At 36.6% G+C, this 21,380-nt stretch overlaps 1 protein-coding gene across 2 annotated transcripts in view; it reads left to right on the top strand.

The window, feature by feature from the left end:
- Positions 1–6,686: 6,686 nt before the first annotated feature.
- The window catches only part of LOC107785265 ((DL)-glycerol-3-phosphatase 2-like), a 71,477-nt gene continuing 56,783 nt past the window's right edge, over positions 6,687–21,380 (top strand). The window contains exons 1-4 of one of the 2 annotated variants that reach the window (XM_075221634.1): positions 6,687–6,890; positions 8,264–8,488; positions 11,047–11,107; positions 11,257–11,404. In XM_075221634.1, coding sequence (XP_075077735.1) covers positions 6,803–6,890; positions 8,264–8,488; positions 11,047–11,107; positions 11,257–11,404 — 522 coding nt within the window. In that variant the 5' untranslated portion in view covers positions 6,687–6,802. The remainder of the gene's footprint in view (positions 6,891–8,263; positions 8,489–11,046; positions 11,108–11,256; positions 11,405–21,380) is intronic. The other variant, XM_075221633.1, reaches the window with a different exon arrangement.

Genomic DNA, 21,380 nt, shown 5'->3' with positions numbered 1-21,380 from the left:
TTTGTAGTCTAGAACTTGTCCGGAATGTACTTCAAGGCGAAATCCTAGACTAACTTGGTTTGAAAAATGATGTTAGGCCTTCCTTGGACCGTTATTGTGCCTTAAATTTCCTACCCTTGCATATTTTCCCTAGTCAACCCCTTTTAAGCCTTTAAACCTTTTCTTTGGCAACCATGTTACACTTCATTCTGTATTGATATATATTTTGGAATCCTACCTCCCTAAGTACTTTGAAAGTGTAAACATAGGCTAAAAGCCTAAGTTTGGGGGTGAAGGTTAGAAAAGTTGTGATGTGGAAGTTGCTTAAAAGGTGAAAGGTAATAAAAAAAATAGTGAAAACTTCCTTGATTTTTGAAAAAAAAGAGTAAGAAAGAAGAAAAGGGAAGGAAAAATAAGGAGTTACGAATAAAGGAAAGATTAGGTGTGAAATGAAAAGTGAAGAAAGGATGAAAAAGTTTTTAAAGAAAGTGTGTAATTGTTGCAAATTGTAGTGCTTAGGGAGGTTTTGAGTCACTCTTATCCAAATTGTGCCCTACCTTAACCAAAAACCTACATTACAATCCTTTAAGTCCTACTTGATTTTGAACCAAGTGTCTATATTAGTGGAGAAATACATGAAGGGCAAGCATATGGCACTACTTATATGCATTTGAATATCTTTGTGTGAGAGAGAGTTAATTATTTCCATTTGATATCTCATTTGTATTTAAATTGTAATTTATGAGTTGGGATTCTCTCTTAAGTGAGCGCACATGAAATTTTGGGCTGTGAATTTAATCCAATCTCCAATTGGGAGGAATGAACAAAAGAAAATTGTCTGTGATAATGAGGCAAATTTTGAAGCTTTAGTGTCATGACTTAGTTGCTTCTTTGATTAATGTGGTATTTGGGCACTTGAATTGAAATAAAATTTGTGAAAATTTGTTGGCCATTCATATGCTTTGGATTAATTGTTGGTACTAACCGAAGTCACTAGATTGTGTTCAATTTGAACCTTTTTGACTTAAAATGATGTTTGGTATGTCATTGAGCTTAATTGATAATTTTATTAAAGGATGTTCTTAGTTGTTGAATTGCTTGAGGACAAGCAATATTTTAAGCTTGAGGGTTTGATAGTTGGTATTTTACCAACTTACCTCTTCTTGATACTTAGACTTTTGCATGATTTTATTGAGAAACTAAGGCATTTGTTGAGGTTTATTGGTATATTTTAGGTATCATATGATTTGGAGAAGATACGAAAGAAAACAAGTCAAAATGTATTAAATTGGGAAAAATGGACTGTTGCCAGTTATTGCTCTGTGTGATCGCAGAGAGTTATATGCGATCGCAGAAGTTCAGGAGAATGAAGCTATGTGAACACAGTTGAAGGTGTGCGAACGCGAAGAAGAAAGCATGGTCAGCGGCTAGTCAATTATACTACGCGAACGCGTGGTTTGTTGTGCGATCGCGAAGCTTATCATATGTTGTTCCGCGATCGCGGTGCTTTTTCACGCGATCGCATAGCATTATAATCGGGCAGAAATTGGGCAGTTTTGGCATTTCACGTTTTCGACCCCCAAACCCTTTAATACACGACCTAGCTCATTTATAAAATATCTTTGGCCGATCTCTGGACATATTTGGATTATTTTCAGTCTCCTTGACTAGAGAACACAAGTTTTTGAGCTAGGGTTCTTGCACACACACTTAGGTCTTGAAGATTTGAAGCTTTTGGTTGAGAATTTCTTACCCATTTATGGTCATTTCTTCATTTCCTTGCTTTGTATTGAATATTTAAGTGTGTAGTATTTTTTGCAACACTTGAATCTTGTTTATGGGAATATTCATATTTAAAGTGTGGATTAAATATCTTGTTGTGCTTATGTATTGAACCATTTTTATTTATATTGAAGTGAGTTATTGTTTCTTTAATTATTCTTATTCTTTAATGTTTCCAAAAGGATTAGCTAATCCTAAGACTCGCCCATTAACTTCGAATTAATTTTGGAAAAGATAATTTGAGGTTGGGAAATATTAATTAACAAGAACTTGAGGCGTTAACCCTCACTTTATAGATTCGACCTAGGGATAGGATTGAACTACTTGTAGCCATATTCGGGTGTGCTTAATCTCTTAATTATTTTAGGGATAATTCAATTAGGAAGTCTTGTTAGTCTTCGAAGAAACTAATAAAGAATTATTACCCGAGGCTAATTAACATACACTCGCTCATATTTGTAAAATCGTGAAATACATTGGATCGTTACTTGAGTGTAAAATTCCCATTGCATCCATGCTTGTAGCCATTGATCATTTTACTCGCTTTCTAGGTTAGTTTGCATATTCGCATTTAGACATAAATATTTTCTCAAAACCTTTTTAAGTGTGTGGCTTAGCATAATAAGTGATAATTCTCTTACACGCCTAATCGCATATATATTGTTCTCTATGGGATTCGACCCCGACTCATAGTTGGGTATATTATATTGCATGCGACCGTGTCTATTTACTTTTTAGTAGTTGATTTGGACGTCATCAACGACTGGGGGATATAACACGTTGACACAACTGATACATATTGACCAAGACTATTTATTCTTTCTGGTCTTAAACTTGTTCTGTTCACACGTAAACACTTAACATCCATTTTAACTTTTATTGAAACTCTATATATTGTACCCCCTACTTTGACATTGTACTTGGCCTTATCAAACCTTATATTCCATGAGAAAGCGGTGTATCATGAGGAACCAATCATGGAATAATACAAATACATTTTCTCTTTTTTTTTCTTTATTTATTATTGTCGGTACTATTCTTTATCTCACTTGCATCGTCGACAGTAGCTATGCATGAGATCAATGTATAATCTACAATGAAGTTTAATTCTTTTATCAACATATGTAAAGATTAAGGATATGCTACGTTTTTCTCTCAAATTTATTTGGTCTAAGTATTTGCTCGATCTGTATGCTAGTAAAAAATAGAAATAACTTCTTGCATTTGAGAATCACGAAATATTATACATTAAACTAAATAAGTTAAAATGAAGCAATATGGATAGTTCGAATTTATATATTGGAAATCATTGTAGTAGAAGTTCTTGTATAAGTATTTGCCTCATCTCTCCTTCTCTTTGTATTATTTTGTCTACTCCAGAAAATTTAGTTGCTTCTAATAAAATTTATTTTAAAGAAAGGGAAGATATTGCTCTTTCAGTATATTTAAACACATCAGGACTAAAGTCATGCCAAGCCTTTTACTTATATTATAGTCCAAGAAAAGGAAAAGAAAGAAAGAAAACAAGAAAGAATTATGGGTGTCTTAGGTATAAAGGGAAATAAAATATTTTTTCAATTTTTTTTTTCTGTTAGCTTAAATATTTTAGAATTTTCGTTTCCAATTGCAGTAAAATGAATTTTATAACAAGAGCAGGGAAAATATTTTCGAAACTCTCCAATTGATGGTTCCAACCGTCCCATCCCATCCACCACCCTTCCACCCCACCCCCACCCCTTGCCACCCTGTTTGCGCCGCCACCCTACCTCTCGGCCCAATGCTCCCTCCCCGTGCCCTCCCGACTCCAAACTCATCATCCTGACCCCCGGACTACCCAACCCTCCAACTAGAAGCATATCCAAGATTTGATGGCTACGAGCGGCATTATCTTTAATATAAATATGCTGCTAGTCAAAGAGATTGAATTAGGACGTACATTTAGTCTATTTGACTCATTTTAAATAATTCGATTTGGTTTGCTTCATTTTAAATTAAGTCAGTTCGATTTATAAGATTTTTGGTGCATAAACAAATGCACGATCATATGACGAAATGATTCTCCAACTAAAAATCAAGGAAAAATTGACATTAGATATATAAGAATAGAAAATGATTACTATTACATTCAAATATAATATTAAAAATCTAGAAAAAAATGAAAGTAAATATATAATTTAAATAACTAATAAAAGTATGATTGTACAAAGAGAGAGGAAATACAAAAATAATTTATTTTATAGAAATAAAGAAAAGGAGAAAAAAGAGAGGAACAAGTACGAAAATTTTGGGTCGGGATGCGCTCCCCTCTCTTCTGCATATATCCACTCTTACTTCAGCTATAACCACTCCACCTCAACCTTATAGTGTTTGCTTAGAAAATATATAAATGCTCTTGGGACATATTTTTTGTACTTACCAAAATTTATTTTTCAGGAAAATATTTTTCATAAAAAACATTTTCATTCCTACCAAACACACCCTATAAAGGAATAAATACTCTTTTATAAATTGCAACTACTAGCGTTTGGACGTAGATTTGATTGAAACTTGAAAAAAAAATTTTTGAAATTGTATTGACAATCTATATCAGCTCCCTTTACAGAGTCCAAAAGGGTAAGAACCACGTCCAACAAGCTCATCAACCGATTTCAAGAAGTTTGAGCATGTATCTCGGCGCTAACGGCTACTTCACTATAATAGTCTACCTGAAGATTCTAGAAGACTTGGACTCTAAGGGATCCCGACCCCTATATAAACTGAACGCAGGACAAGCGACTGGGGGAGATAATACATTGACACAAATGATATATATTGACCAAGACTATTTATTCTTTCTGGTCTTAAACTTGTTCAGTTCACACGTAAACACTTAGCATCCATTTTAGCTTTTATTGAAGCTCTATATATTGTACCCCCTACTTTGACATTGTACTTGGCCTTATCAAAGCTTATATTCCATGAGAAAGCGGTGTATCGTGAGGAACCATCATCTAATAATACAAATACATTCTCTTTTTTTCTTTATTTATTGTTGTTGCTTTTAATACTATTTTTATCTCACTTGCATCGTCGATTGTAGCAATGCATGAGATCAATGTATAAGCTACCATGAATTTTAATTTTTTATCAACATATGTAAAGATTAAGGATATGCTGCTTTTTTCTCTCAAGTTTGTTTGGTCTATGTATTTGCTCGATCTATATGCTAGAAAAAAAAACATATATAACTTCTTGCATTTAAGAATCACGAAATATTAAACATTAAACAAAACGAGTTAAAATGGATAGTTTGAATTTATATATTGAATATTATTGTAGTAGAAGTTATTGTATAAGTATTTGCCTCGTCTCTCTTTCTCTTTGTACTGTTCGTCTACTCCAGAAAATTCTATTTATTTTAAAGAAAGGGAGGATATTGCTCTTTCACTATATTTAAATGCACTAGGACTAGAGCCTTGCCAAGCCTTTTACCTATATTCTAGTCCAAGAAAAGAAAAAGAGAGAAAGAAAACAAGAAAGAATTATGGGTGCATTAGGTTTAAAGAAAAATAAAATATTTTTTTATTTTTTCATATTTGGTTAGCTTCGATATTTTAGAGTTTTCACCTCCAATTGCAGTAAAATGACTTTTACAGAAAGATGAGGGAAAATATACTTGATACTCTCCAATTGATGTTTCCAACTCTCCCATCCCATCCACCACCCTTCCACCCCTCCCCCACCCACCCCTTACCACATTATTCGCGCCGCCACCCCACCTCTCGGCCCAATGCTCCTACCCCCGATCCCTCCCGACCCAGACTACTTATCCTGACCCCCCGGACTACCCAACCCTCCAACTAGAAGCATAGCCAAGGTTTGATGGCTACGAGTGCCATTGTCTTTAATACAAATGTACCGCTAGTCAATAAGATTGAATTAAGATGTACATTTAGTCTATTTGACCCATTTTAAATAATTCGATTTGGTTCGCTTCATTTGGAATAAGGTCGGTTTGACTTGCAAGTTTTTTGGTGTATAAACAAATGCACGATCATATGACCAAATGATTCTCCGATTCGAAAACAAGAAAAAATTGACATTACACAGTTAAGGATAGAAAATGATTACTATCACATTAATATACAATATTGAAAATCTAGAAAAAAATGAAAGCAAATATGTAATTTAAATAAATAATAAAAATTTGATTGTATAAAGAGAGAGAAAATACAAAGATAATTTTTTTTCTTTTAGAAATTAAGAAAATGAGCAAAAAAAAAGAATAGAAAAGGAAAAAAAGGGAACAAGTACCACGGGAAAAGTGAAAGTCGTCATATGTTAAAGTGTAAACGCATGAAAATTTTGGGTAGGGATGCGCCCCCTCCGCGTATATCCACCCTTACCTAATAGGGTTGCGCCCCCTCTGCGTATATCTACCCTTACCTAATCACCCCACCTCAACCTTATAGTATTTGCTTAGAAAATATATAAATGCTCTCGGGATATATTTTTTGCCTACTTACCAAATATTTATTTTTCAGGAAAATATTTTTCATAAAAAATATTGTTTACTCTTTTATAAATTGCAACTTCTAGCGTTTGGACCTAAATTTGATTGAAACTTGAAAAAAAAAGTTTTTGAAATTGTGTTAAAAAATATCTTTTGGAAGTTAAAGTTTGTGTTTGGACATGCATTTCATTTGAAAAAAGTTAAAGTTTTGTGAGTGGAAGAAAATTTTTTAGTCAAAAATTGCCCTATACTAATTTTTGGAACTTAAAGTTTTTTTTTTCAATTTATTTTTAAAACTGATCATATCCCATGAATAAATAATATTTTTAATTTTTTAATATGGCCAAACGAGAGAGAATTTTTAAATCTTTTCCTGGAACTTCAACAAAATATTGTTCAACCAGCTAATACGGTAAAAACTCAATTAAACCCATCAGTACTGCTTTAGTGCATTTTCTACAAGAAGGGAAATAAAAGATACATCTTCAAATTAAGCCGAGAAGCTTACACATTTTCAGCGCTTGCAGGTTGTTAAAAGTTGTTAAAAAAATGGCGAATCAGGGCAACAGTGATGCTTCATCTGCAAGAAAAGCCTCAATCACTCACGTAATCTTTGACATGGACGGCCTTCTTTTAGGTATATATGTGTATATATCATTCTGTATAAGATCTTTCTTACTTGATTTACTATAGTTCCATTCTATTTTGCAAATCTGGATGACTTGAGAATGCAATGCCCACTGTTTCTTGACCCAATTACCCATTTTGCCAATAACTGGTAATGTGCTCGTGGGAATTTCCTGTAAGTAGTTTTTCAAGGGTTGGTATACCTTTGGTATGCAATCGTTTGCTTAAATTGTTTGTTCTTTGGATGTCGTAAAATTTGTGATCATTGGGGAAGTGAAGTTAAAAAATTTGAGTGTGATATGTTCTACCCTTATTTTCAATCATAATCAATCTTAATCATATTTTCTATTATTGATTTCTGACCACAATCTACTTAGGCCCCTCTTATTTCTTCCTTTTGTGAGTTTGCATTTAGGATTGATGCAATTGGAAATGATTTAATGACTTATAGACACGGCGACGAAGTTGCATTTGTCAGTGAAAGTTCAGTGTAAATTTAGTGAACAACAAATGCAACTTCGTCACTGCTCTAAGTGTCATCTATAAGTTATCAAATCGTTTCCAATTGCATCAATCCCAAATGCAACATCTTTCATAACAAGAGCTCACAGAAGAAAGAGATACGAGGGTCTTATATAGAATGTGGTAAAAAATCCATAATAGAGAATATGATTATGATTGAAAAGAAGAGGTTGAATACTGTGCTTTTGATGTTATACCTTGTCAGCTGTGATAGACTCAGGATTTGTGAAAATAGGGTAGGGAAGCTCATCTATTTGACAATACTTAACGGAACTTCTGAATAAAATCTTAGGGGATGGAGGGGACAGAAGTAATTCTGTAGGGCGTTTTTAAAAATTTAGAAAAGCTTTTAAAGGGTAAAATTTCATTCGTGGAAGAATATTGAGCGCATGCGGTGCAACAAAACAATCAGCCGCTGCTTGAGGGCATTATTTGATTTGGAATTTTGAAGTTGCCTTTCTTATTGATACCACAAGTTGTCAATGATAAGTGATATGTGAACAACTCTACAATATCTAGTCTCTTTAAGTGAGACCTTGTGACCATTAGGCCATTTCTTATGCAGAGAAGATTAGTCAAGAATAAGTGAGACCTTGTGACCATTAGGCCATTTCTTATGCAGAGAGGACACTCCAGTATGTTTCTTTGAAAAAAAAAATAGCTTCTAAGTAATGGGAAGAAGAGGTGAGGATAGATTGTTAACTTAGGGGATCAAAGGGGAGATTGATATTTACCAGGCTTTTCCTGTTTGTTGGATTCTATTGGAAAGAAACAAGGAAATCTTTGTGTGGTTGAATAGTTGCTACTTGAAGACAAGTTTTGGTTGACTAGCTTCTGTGTTGCTTTTCTTTTGTGTATCAGACACGGAGATATTCTATACGGAGGTCCAGGAGATTATACTTGCTAGGTATAATAAGACTTTTGATTGGTCACTCAAGGCAAAGATGATGGGGAAGAAGGCGATAGAGGCTGCCAGGGTCTTTGTTGAAGAGACAGGAATAAGTGATTCACTTACAGCTGAAGATTTTCTTGTAGAAAGAGAGGAAATGTTGCAGAAAATGTTTCCCACAAGTGACCTCATGCCAGGTACAAGTTTAAGCACTAGTAGCACTGTAGCAGATTATTTTTCTTTATTCATTTCTCAAGTTTCAGCTTTCTCACCCTTCCTCAGTGTTCTACATAAGAGTAGCAGACATTTATGGAATTGGATATTTGTCTTAAAATGGCATGGAGTAGCCACCTTCCTTTTTGACCAAGTTCCCTTTGATGGCCCCTTCTGCAAATTTTCTCTGCAAAGTTACTTTTGAGTTTAGCTTCAGTAATCATCGTTTTGTTTCTTCTGACTGTTACATCATTCCTTCATTTTTATCAATCTATTGATTTTCCAATAACCCTTTCGTCATGAGATGTGACTGAAAGAGCCATTTTTCTTTTTATTTATTAAAGAAATCTTTTGTTTCCAGAAAACTCTGGTTTTCCTCCTAGTTCTTCTCACATTCAGTTTTCCATTTTCTCAACCAGTATATGGCACAAATTTCAGGTTTTAGCTTCAGGTGAAAACAATGTGTGTGCATTTTTATATTTTAGCATGAAAAAGATACTCTGAAGTGATAGTTAGAAATATCGAGGTGTGCGCAAACTAGCCTGGATACCACCGTTATATAAAAAAAGTTGATCCAAAAGATGTCAAATTAAGTTTTGAATAATGCTAAATAGACAAGTAGGGACAGGTGGAATTTTTTTGTATAATATCTGGTGTTCCCTTCAATATTCAAGTCAGATTCTAAACTTCCTATTTGTGAAATTTGTGAAAGAGAAAAGGCAGGGGGCCGCGTTCTCATGAATCTCTCTTGAAACGAGACGAGATCTTCTGCTTTAATGTTTATTTTTGCGAAAGGTAAAAGGCTGTGTTGAAGCCGCATATACAGAGCAAAAGGATCATCAAAAAGAGACCCTAAAAGGTCTTACAAGGATCCAATGATATCTGCTAAAGCCTCTACATCTTCCAGAAGTTCTTCTTTACACCAAAAATAAAATAGCATCATACAGTTCACATCTTAACTTTTTGTATAGGGCTGCATTTCCTTCAAACACCTAAGTTCCTTTCCATCCATACTGTCCATCATACCCATGCTGGAATTGAGCTCCATCATCTCTTCTGCTTCACTGTACCTCCCATGTTGTTTCAACATTTTAGCAGATCTCCTGTGGACTTAGGCATAACCCACTTAATTCCTTTCATACTGAGAAACAATTGCCACAGCTGGTCAGTGAGTCGACAGTGAATGAAAAGGTGGTTGATGGTCTCGGACTCCTTCCCACATACAAAAGCATCTAGAGCATAACTAGAAGCCCTTTCTCTTCAAGTTTTCTTGAGTCAGACATGCCTCTTTAGAAACTAACCATACAAAGCTAGCTACTTTATAGCAATCAACTTTATCCTAGTTTTTCTAAGGGAATAACCAGTTCTTAAGGATGAGACACCCATATTGCCTGAACATACAAGCTGCTAATGGGGTTTCAATCCTTTCTCTTTATCTCCATCTTTGCCGGCTAATGGGGCCTAACTTATATGGTATTTCACGATGAACTTTTACCGATAGGGGATAGCTTTAGCTGAGTTTAATGTTCTGGAGAGGCTGTGCTTTAATTGATGGAAATAGCTCCGCATTTCTTTTCATCACCCAAAAGAAGAAGCGGGTAATATGCAGGGATAGGTAACCTTTAGATGCCAAATAAAAGCTTCCCTTATAACATTTATGCTTTATTTTGCATTTCAAAGCCTTGGAACTGTCGCCAGAGGATGGCCTAGCGGTTGGGAGTTGGAGAAACAACCTTGATCAATTATATTCGAATCTCAGCAAAGGTGACCCTAGATGAAACTTCCAATTTGCCTAAAGTCTTGGTGGCTAGAGCTATCCGGTACCTGTGCTAGTAGGAGATGATAGGTACTGGATTGATTTAGTGGAGGTACATGCAAGCTGGCCTCGATACCACTATTATCAAAAAAAATTATAAAAGAAAATTCTATATTTAAGTGAAATGGAGCATATGATTTCCTAGTTATTCAAGGAAAAAGGCTTCTGTTATCCTCTTGTAGTACACTCTTCCAAGTTAGAACATTTCTGCCAACATGAGAAATGATTTGCAGTTGTTTCTTTCTGCTCCAACCATCACAATGGCAAATGGTTAGTTTGACTATTCATTTTGTGTATTGTGCATCTGTTAACTCCTTCCAAAAAATTCACCATTTGTAGGTCCCTACATAAAATGTAGAAAGCACTGTGTGGGACAAATTTCGTAATTCAATCTTATCAAAAGGATTGAAATTAACATTTATAGCTTGTGTGAGTAAAGCTGCATAGCAACTTGAGAATTGCTTGGAAGAATTACACCCATGATCTTAAATCTAATTCCTTATCTCCTTTCTTGTAAATCTTGTCCAACATCCTCTAGGATAATTATTTTTTCAAGTTCCTTGTGTCTAGTAATGTAATTTTAGAACAGTTATCTCTGAAGTAGAGTGGCTATCAAGTATGAAACTTGACTTGCATATTATTTCAGTCTTTTGATTTTGTTTAATGCAAAATTAGATTAGTATACACGAGTCTCTTTGCATCTTTTAACTTTTTGTCCTGTTACAGGGTCCAGCCGCCTGATTCATCACCTTCATGCAAATGGAATACCAATTTGTGTTGCTACGGGGTATGCCATCTTCTTTTAGTTTTGTTCTTTAGAAAGTTTAATGTTGGTGGCGCAATTAGTATAGCAAGTAGACGTTAGATTCTGCATAAGCTAAAATAATGTTTAAGAAGTAAGATGCAATAAGTGAACTAATATAAATGCATTTTCAGTACACACACGCGACATTTTGACTTGAAAACTCAAAGACATGGTGAACTTTTTTCACTGATGCATCATATCGTTCGCGGTGATGATCCAGAAGTTAAACAAGGAAAGCCATCACCAGATATATTCCTTGCAGCTGCAAACAGATTTGAGGTAATTTTCTGATTAACTTTGATGTATTTTTATTTCTCGAGGACTATTGTTTTAAAAAAATATTGCTTTTCCTGTAGATTGACATAACGGAAAAGGGCCAGATTTGCCCCCTCTACCATAGAAAATAAGCTATATTTACCGTCCGTTTCAGTTTCATAACAAAGATACACTTACTGTTATACTTTTGAGTTTATTTTACCCCTTATCGGTTAAATCCCTCTTCTAAACTTAAAAATAACTCGTGGCAAGCCTGATTGAACTAAAATAATCCGCCCCACTTTTAATTAGTGGGAAAATGTCCAAATTTACCCCTTTACTTTCGAATATTGTCTATATTATACTATTCGGCCAAATTTACCCCTACCGTTATACTATTCGGCCAAATTTACCCCTACCATCAGTAAACTTTTAAAAATTACCCCTCACTCCGTTAGGTAACCCAAAATCTTCCAATTCCCTTTTATTTAAATCACTTGTTCTTCATCTTGATCCACTATTTTCAGAAATTACTATTAATGTGAATGCTAAAGGTACTCAACTATACAAATTATTCATGGATATTTTTAATTACCATTGCACCCACTTCCCTCTTTGTGATAATGGTTTTGGAATTGATTTAAATTTTTTTATAATTTTTCAACCATATACTCACCGCAAAATTCTATGAGTCCATTTGTTATGTATTATATGCGGCTGCTCATCATGTATGTATATGTATATTCGAATATATTTTGTAATTGTCTAGTTAGTATAGAGTTCGGTCGATTAACTTTAGAGTGCATAACGCGTAGGCATTTGATTAAAGCAAAGTTGAATTCGGCAATGCAAAATCTCCAAGGAACTTCAACTTCTATTACTAATATTTACAAAGTCTTCATACCTTTGGTGGAACGATTTCATTAAAGCTGGGTGTTGTAAATACTTTTTAAATTTAGACAAGCTACCTAATTTAGATTTTTCAATTTACTATACTTTGTTTACTAACCGCTTCATTATTTTAATATTTCTTTCTCTTATTTCTTTTTTTCCAATTAAAAAAGCAGGTAAATGCCAACTATTTTGAAAATAGTGGATCAAGAAGAAGAATAAGTGACGTAACTAAAATGATTTGGGAGATTCCGGGTCGCCTAACGGACTGAGGGGTAATTTTTAAAAGTTTGTTGATGGTAGGGGTAAATTTGGTCGGATAGTATAACGGTAGGGGTAAATTTGGCCGAATAGTATAACGGAGGTTAATGTAGACAATATTCAAAAATTGAGGGGTAAATTTGAACCTTTTCCCTTAATTAAATCCAACCCGACCCAACTTATTTACCTATCCATCTGAATGCCCCTAAATCCCCTCATTCTCAGTCTAAATAGACCAACACTCAATCAGGGCTCGCAGAAGGGAATTGCAAGCATCAACCATAAAAATGTTATGTGACATGTCAAAAAGTAGCAAAATTGGTTCCTTGATTGCACCTTCGGAGTTGCTTCCCAAGTTGGTTCCTTTTCTTGAGGATAAAGCTCTTGCAAGAGATTGTGTTATTATTTTGCAAAACTTATGCATCAATGAAGATGCTAGAATTGCGATAGCTGAAACTGATTGATGCATTGCCTCACTTGTGAAACTGCTCTAACGTTACAATCGCAATGACCGGGAGCATGCAATGGCTTTTCTTCTTTCTTTATGCTCTCAAAAGGTTCAATATTGTCAACCGGTGATGGATGAACAAGTCATCCTTGAACTTGTCCGTGTATCTATTAATGGAAACAACAAAGCAAAGGCAATGGCTTTGGAGTTTCTAAGAGTGCTGAGGGGTGAAGGCAGAGAATGAGAGAATGAGGGGATTTAGGGGGGTTCGAATGGGTGGGTAAATAAGCTGGGCCGGGTTGGGTTTAATTAAAAGTGGAGCGGATTATTTTAGTTCAATCAGGGCTTGCCACATGTTATTTTCAAGCTTAGAAGAGGGATTCAACGGATAAGGGGTAAAATAAACTCCAAAGTATAATAGTAAGTGTATCATTATGAAACTGAAACAGAGGGTAAATATAGCTTATTTTCGATAGTAGAGGGACAAATGTGGCCCTTTTCCGTCGACATAATCTGAGAGATCTCATAGCTATGACACTAATCTTTGCTCTGGGTCAATCTTGTAGTACACAAACCTTGTCTAACTGATAATTTACGTACGTGTTACTGTTGGCTTAGTTCTTATATCAAGCTTCATCATAATCTAATTCTTTCGAGATTTAAATTTTACTCTGTAGTCTATTCGCTTTGACATAATGATCAGCAAATTATCATCTTTAATTGCTAGCTCCCAACTAAAAATGTAAAGACTATAATTTATCTTAGGATGTAGCATTGTGACAAATTATCTCCATCACTTTTAATATACTTGTGCTTTCTTACGGGAGAAAATATTAGTGATATTCTATCAGGAGAAAGTGCCACCGATACTCAAAGATAAGTTTTATATAGCGGTGGTTAGACCGACCATGTTGTATGGGGCTGAGTGTTGGCCAGTTAAGAATTCACATATCCAGAAGATGAAAGTAGCAGAAATAAGGATGTTGAGATGTGCGGGCACACTAGGATGGATAAGATTAGGAATAAAGATATTCAAGATAAGGTGGGCGTGGTTCCTATGGATGACAAGATGTGGGAAGCGAGGCTCAGATGGTTCGGGCACGTACGGAGGAGAAGTCTAGATGCCCCGTAAGTAGGTGTGAGCGATTGGTTTTGGCGGGTACGAGAAGAGCTAGATGGCGGCCTAAGAAATATTGAGGAGAGATGATCAAACAAGACATGACGTGACTTCAGATTTTCGAGGACATGGCCCTTGATAGGAAGGTGTGGGGATCGAGCATTAGAGTTGTAGGTTAGGAGGTAGTTGGACATTTTTTAACTTCGTACAGGTGTGAGGCTAGTCGGATAGGGTTTGTTTTAGACTGCTAGTGGTTAATGTTGTGTTCACACTATTCTCCCGTTTTTCATTGTGCCGGGCCTTATTTACTGGTTATTGTTATTGCTTTTCATCTATTTTCTGGTTCTTATGATGCTGTCATTATTTCTATGGTTTTCTGTTGATGATACTGAGATATTATCTCTTTTCGTTTTCTTGAGTCGAGGGTCTATCGGAAATTGCCTCTCTACTCCCTCGGGGTAGAGGTAAGGTCGGTGTACACACTACCCTCCCCAGACCCCACTTGTGGATTTTACTAGGTGGTTGTTGTATTAAATGTTTTACAATAGCCCTATTTATAGCTATACACAATACAATATTTCTACTCCTATTCCATATGGGACTAGGACTATATACATAGCTATTCTAACACTCCCTATCAAGTCAGTGCATACACATCATATGTACCGAGCTTGTTACATATGTAACTAATATGAGGACCAGTGAGAGACTTGGTGAAAATATCTGCAACCTGATCATTTGACTTCACAAACTCTGTAGCAATAACTCCAGAGAGTATCTTTTCTCTGACGAAGTGACATTCAATCTCAATGTGTTTAGTTCTCTCATGGAACACCGGATTTGATGCAATATGAAGGGCAACTTGATTATCAGTTTATCACACACAAGTTCCATCTGGCCGATCTCACCAAATTTCAACTCCTTGAGCAACTGTTTGATCCAAACTAGCTCACATGTTGCCATAGCCATTGCTTGATATTCTGCTTCCGCACTAGACCGAGCATCCACGTTCTGTTTCTTGATCTTCCAAAACACCAAATTTACCTCCTACTAAAAAACAATATCCAGACGTAGAACTTCTATCAGAAGTTGATCCTGCCCAATCAACATCTGAATATCCAACGATCTGCTCATGGCCTCGGTCCTCAAACAATAATCCTTTGGTTGGAGCTGATTTTATATACCAAAGAATGCAGACAACTGCATACCAATGACTATCACAAGGAGAATCCATAAACTGACTCACAACACTCACAGGAAAGGAAATGTCAGGTCTAGTCACTGTGAGGTAATTTAATTTACCAACCAGATGCCTATATCTTGCAGGATCGCTAAATGGCTCCCCTTGTCCTGGCAGAAGTTTAGAATTCGGACAGGTCTACAGCCTTTCATTCCTGTCTCCTCAAGAATGTCTAAGGCATATTTCCGTTGCGCGATCACAATACCTGAGCTAGACCGAGCGACCTCAATACCCAGAAAGTACTATAATCTGCCCAGATTCTTAGTCTGAAAGTGCCGAAAGAGATGTTGATTCAACTTAGTAATGCCATCTTGATCATTGCTGGTAATAACAATATTGTCAATATAAACGACCAGATAAATATAGAGATTTGAAGCAGAATGCCGATAAAACATAGAGTGATTAGTTTCACTAAGAGTCATGCCAAACTCCCGAATAACTATGCTGAACTTACTAAACCAGGCTCGAGGAGACTGCTTTAGATCATAGCGTGAATGACGCAACCGACATACAAGGCCACTAGACTCTCCCTGAGCAACAAAACCAGGTGGTTGCTCTATATAAACTTCATCCTCAATGTCAGCGTGAATGAAATTATTCTTAATGCCCAACTGTTAAACAGGCCAAATGGCGAACAACAACCATGGATAAAAAAAGGCGGACTGATGCTATTTTATCCACGGGAGAGAAAGTATCATTGTAATCGAGTTCAAATATCTGAGTATACCCTTTGGCATCAAGACGAGCCTTTAGTAAATCAACCCGACCATTTGGACCAATTTTGACTGCATAAACGCAACGATAACCAATAGTAGATTTACGTGAAGGAAGAGGCACAAGCTCCTAAGTACCACTTGTATATAAAGCAGACATCTCATTAATCATAGCTTGTCGCCATCCTGGATGAGACAGTGCTTCACCTGTAGACTTAGAGATGGAAAAAAAGGACAAAGACGATACAAACGCATAACAGGGTGATGACAGACGATGATAACTTAAACCGATATAATGGGAATTAGGATTAAGTGTGGAATGTATACCTTTCCGAAGTGCAATCAGTGGACTAGGAGGAGATAAGTCCGAGTAGAAGCAAGGTCAGGTGCAAGACGTGAATCAGCGGGGCGTGATTTTGGACGAGGACGACGATGATAAGTCAAGAGTGGTATTCTTGCAGCGGGTATATTGGAGGAACAACAGTAGACTCCTTAAAAGTCGGTGTGGGTAAGACTTTAGTGGCTAGGGATATTGGAGAAGCAATAATAGATTGCTCAAAAGTAGGTATAGGTAAGACTTCAGATATATCAATATGATCAGAAGAGGTAAAGAGAGGATGAGACTCAGAAAATGTGACATCAGCTGACATAATGTACCTACGAAGATCAGGTGAGTAGCAACGATATCCCTTCTGAACACGGGAATAACCAAGGAAGACACACTTGAGAGCACGAGGAGCTAACTTATCTTTCTCAGGGGCTAAGTTATGAATAAGGGGGGAGGGAGTATAAAGGTGACTCGGGGAACAATACTGAATACGGGACTTGATTCTGGATAGGAGATGAAGGCATCCGGTTAATCAAGTAACAAGCTGTGAGAACTGCATCGTCCCAAAAAAGCAACGGAACATATGACTGAATGAGAAGTGTGCGAGCAGTCTTAATGAGGTACCTATTCTTTCTTTCTGCAACCCCATTCTGCTGAGGGGTATAAGAGATGTCTGATGGAGAATTCCTTGAGAAGTCATAAATTGCTGAAACTGATAGTACAAATATTCTAAGGCATTATCACTACGAAAAGTGCGAATAGAAGCACCAAATTGATTTTTTATTTCAGCACAAAAACTCTGGAATATAGAAAACAACTGAGAACGATCTTTCATTAAGAAAAGCCTAGTACATCTTGAATAATCATCACTGAAAGTAACAAAATAACGAAATCCTAAGGTTGAACCAACGCTACTAGGACCCCTTATATCAGAATGAATTAATGAGAAAACAGACTCTACATGACTCTCAACACTACGCGGAAAGGTGGCTCGGGTATGTTTCCCAAGCTGACACAACTCACAATCTAATGTAGACAAACTAGGCACTATCTTAAGAAGCTTGGATAAACTCGGATGTCCTAAACGTCTGTGAATTAGGTCTAGAGGATTTGTAACTGGACATGCTGTGGAGGGATTGAGTGAATTAAGGTAGTAAAGGCCTTGTGATTCACATTCTGTGTCAATCATCAATAAAATATATACCACAATGGAGGGCGCGAGTCAAACGACTAACAAATGCAAGACTAAAAGGATAGGCAGGGACATTAAGATTGGAATCTAGAGTGACAGAAGATAGGGGATTAGCTTGTCCAACTCTTTTTACTTTAGTTTGGAACCCATTGGCTAAAGTAAGAGTGGGAAGAGATTGTGAATACACAATATTTGACAAAAGTGATTTATTACCAGAGATATGATCAGAAGTGCCTGAGTCCATGACCCACGGTCCAAGAGTACTAGACTATGAAACACAAGCAAAAGAATTGCCAGCAACAAAAGTATCAGTCTGAGCAACCGAGGCTACTTGTGAAGATGTCTACTTGCTCGATACTGAAGGAATTCATTATATTCCCCTTAGATAAAGAAAATCCCTTGTTACCTGTAGTCTCCGTCTGATCAACATGAGCATTTCTGGGTGGTCGACCATGTAAAGAATATTACACTTCACTAGTGTGTCCAAGTTTATAACAATGACTACAACTAGGTCGAGGTCTCCCAAAACGACCTCATCCTCGTCGATTCTCCCGTCTGATATGTCCGATTTTCCATTGTCCGAGATGCGAGAACAGATGAGTCAACTATTTGTGATGGGATCACTGTATGACTGGGTGCTGCAACAAGGTGGAGTAATCGAGAGAATAATTCATCAACGATAGGAACAGTCGGACTAGCCAAAATTTGATTGCGTACTGAATCAAGGTCTTTAGGTAGTCCAGCAAGTGTGTTGGTTGCTCTGTTGCTTTTCAACACTAGCAGAAACTGCATCAACGTTTCAAATTCGTCCATGACTGCTTGTACTTGTCCCAAGTAAGTAGACATATCCAGTTTCTGTCTCTTTAAGTTTGTCATCCTTGATATACAACAACAACAACAACAAACCCAGTTTGATCCCATAAATGGGGTCTGGGGAGGGTAGTGTGTACGCAGACCTTACCCCTACCTCATAGAGATATAGAGGCTGTTTCCGGTATAGAACTTGCCCTTAAGTCCAGGTGGCATATTCTTATCATACAAAACCCCGAGGCGAGCCTCCATCTCATCCACCCCGCTCCAATACGATGAGTAACATCCTTGTCAATCTCCCCGTTGCCTTGAATAATAGACCCAAGATACTTGAAACTATCTCTTTTAGGGATGACCTGAGTACCAATCCTCACTTCCACTTCTTCATGCATCCCATCACTGAACTTGCACTCCAAGTACTCAGTTTTTGACTTACTCAACTTGAAACCTTTATACTCCGCCTCGCGTCTCGTCAATCAGGATTATGTCATCAGCAAATAGCATATACCATGGCACCTCCCTTTGTATGTGTCGCGTCAACACATCTAACGCTAAGGCCAACAAAAACGGGGTAAGAGCCGATCCCTGATGTAACCCCATCCCCATTGGAAAATGATCCGAGTCTCCTCTCACAGTCCTCACTCGAGTCTTCGCTCCCTTGTACATGTCCTTAACCGCCTTAATGTACGCCACCGGGACACCGCTAGCCTCCATACATCTCCACAGGACCTCTCTCGGGACTTTATCTTAGGCCTTCTCTAGGTCGATGAATATAATGTCATCCGAGATATCACATCATAAAAACAAGATATGTTATTAGTGCATGAAGTGCAAGCCTTTTCCCAAACGGAATAGCATGTCTGGAATGGCCGAAACAAAGGCATTAACTTGGAATCAATGGATTGCCATAGGAGACTACATAACTCAGCATCAATCTTCTCCCAATGTGCTTTGGCTTTTTCATCTCAATCGCTGGTCTTTTTGGTTAAATGATCTTGAACGCCTTGACCCTTGCACCACAACTCAATCGAGGAAGCCCAAGCTAAATAATTTGAACTTCCTGTCAGGGATTTCAAAGTAATCATAACACTTGAATTTCCGTAACCCGCACTTTTAGAACAAAAAACATCAACTCCCAAAGACATTATTGGACCAAATAATTAAGAAGTCACATAAACAATCAAGAAGCAGCAGAAAAGGATACTGTAGCTGCCGGAAACTGGAAACAGTCGACGGAATCTGCAACAAGTCCGGAAATAAAAAAGTTGTCGGAATTTGGTGTAACCTGATGGGTAGGTTTGGAATCACCTCGCGAGCCAACTGTCCTGAAGGACTTTTGTCAAAAAGTGGCCGGAACAAGTGTCACGCGCCGAGACGTAGGTCTGCGCATGAGGGCGCGTGGTTAGAGTTCTGCCAGCGTGGTTTCTGGGTTTGATCGCCGAAGAATTCCGTACCCGCTGGTGGTGTTATTTTTCGTTAAAAACCCAGTGGAGAAGAAGTGACGCAAAAAACAACCTTAATTCACTGGAAAAAGGTACAGTGACTGTCTCGGACTCGCTGGTTACTGAACAACAGAGATTTCTCACTAGTAGCTCTGATACATGTGAGAAAGAATGAGAGAAAATATTATTGATATTCTATTAAGTGTTTTACAATACCTTTATTTATAGCTATACACAGTACAATATTTCTACTCCTATTCCATATGGGACTAGAACTATTTATATAGCTATTCTAACACCACTAATTTGTTCCACTTTCATACTTAAGTTTTTCTCTAATGCCAAATAGTTTTTGTTCACTTAATCCTTAAATGATCCAAATATGTAGTCCTCGATCTCGAGTTGACTGTATTATTTTGACTTTTACTTTAATATAAGAACTTAAAAAGTGAATTGTTTACCACTATTTGTTGAGAAAACATGTGGTCATAAGATTGCATTTCTTTTTTGGAGATTACAACAACAACAACAACAACAACAATCCCAATGTAATCCCACAAGTAGGGTCTGGAGAAGGTAGTGTGTATACAGACCTTACCCCTGCCTTGTGAAGTAGAGAGGCTATTTCCGAGAGACACTGGGCTCAGAAAAAACATAGTCACAACATAATTGAAAAGAAATACATCAATGAAGAAGCCATGGAAAAAGAAGCTGTAACAGGATTTGCGTCCCAAAATCTTTTCCTATATTTGACTTCCCAAAATCGTTTCATGTGTTTGACTTTGAAATGTCAAACTAAAGCAATATTTTTTGGATTGATCAAATTATTCATTATTATAGAAAAGGATCTTTTACACAAATAGCCGGCCAAAGTCACTGTTTACTTTTCCTAATAGGTATATATAGACTATACATTTATTATACACATATTATACATGAAGTATATATAAATTATACATTCGCCGACTTTTATTAATTTAAATGATTGGATGAGCAGCTATTTAGGTTAAATTTTCTTATAGAAGAGGAATTTTACAAGTATTATGCTAAGCATCCAAAATTTTGATCAACTATCGACACATGCCAATATTTCCTCTTTACACCAAATGTACAAAATGGACAAAATTGAGCTCCTAATTTGTGTTATTTTTATTTTCAATCCCTTTGAAAGTTCTTTTATTTCTTTCTTTCTATATAATCTAAAATATGCAAAAAGGTGTCCTCATCCATAACCACTTTCTCTTAGCTCCTAACATGTGTGTCTGTCAACTCCTAAGCTACGGTTTAAACGATCACCAGTTAAATGTTAACTATTATATTAGTGCTCATGTCTCTATAGCAAACTACGATGTAGTAAAGAGGACTAATTGAATGTTACAAAACTACAATGTAGTAAAGAGGTGATCAATATCCTACCCATGTCATTTATATAAACAAAGAGGACTAATTGAATGTTACAAAACTACAATGTAGTAAAGAGGTGATCAATATCCTACCCATGTCATTTATATAAACACCAGTGACTAATTTGTTATACATGTTTTCCTCACTTATCTGT

Source organism: Nicotiana tabacum, chromosome 9 (genome assembly GCF_000715075.1).
Source record: "Nicotiana tabacum cultivar K326 chromosome 9, ASM71507v2, whole genome shotgun sequence".
In the NCBI taxonomy this organism is placed as follows: Eukaryota; Viridiplantae; Streptophyta; class Magnoliopsida; order Solanales; family Solanaceae; genus Nicotiana; species Nicotiana tabacum.
Note: the sequence above shows the minus strand (reverse complement) of the source record. Positions and strands in the feature narration are given on the sequence as shown.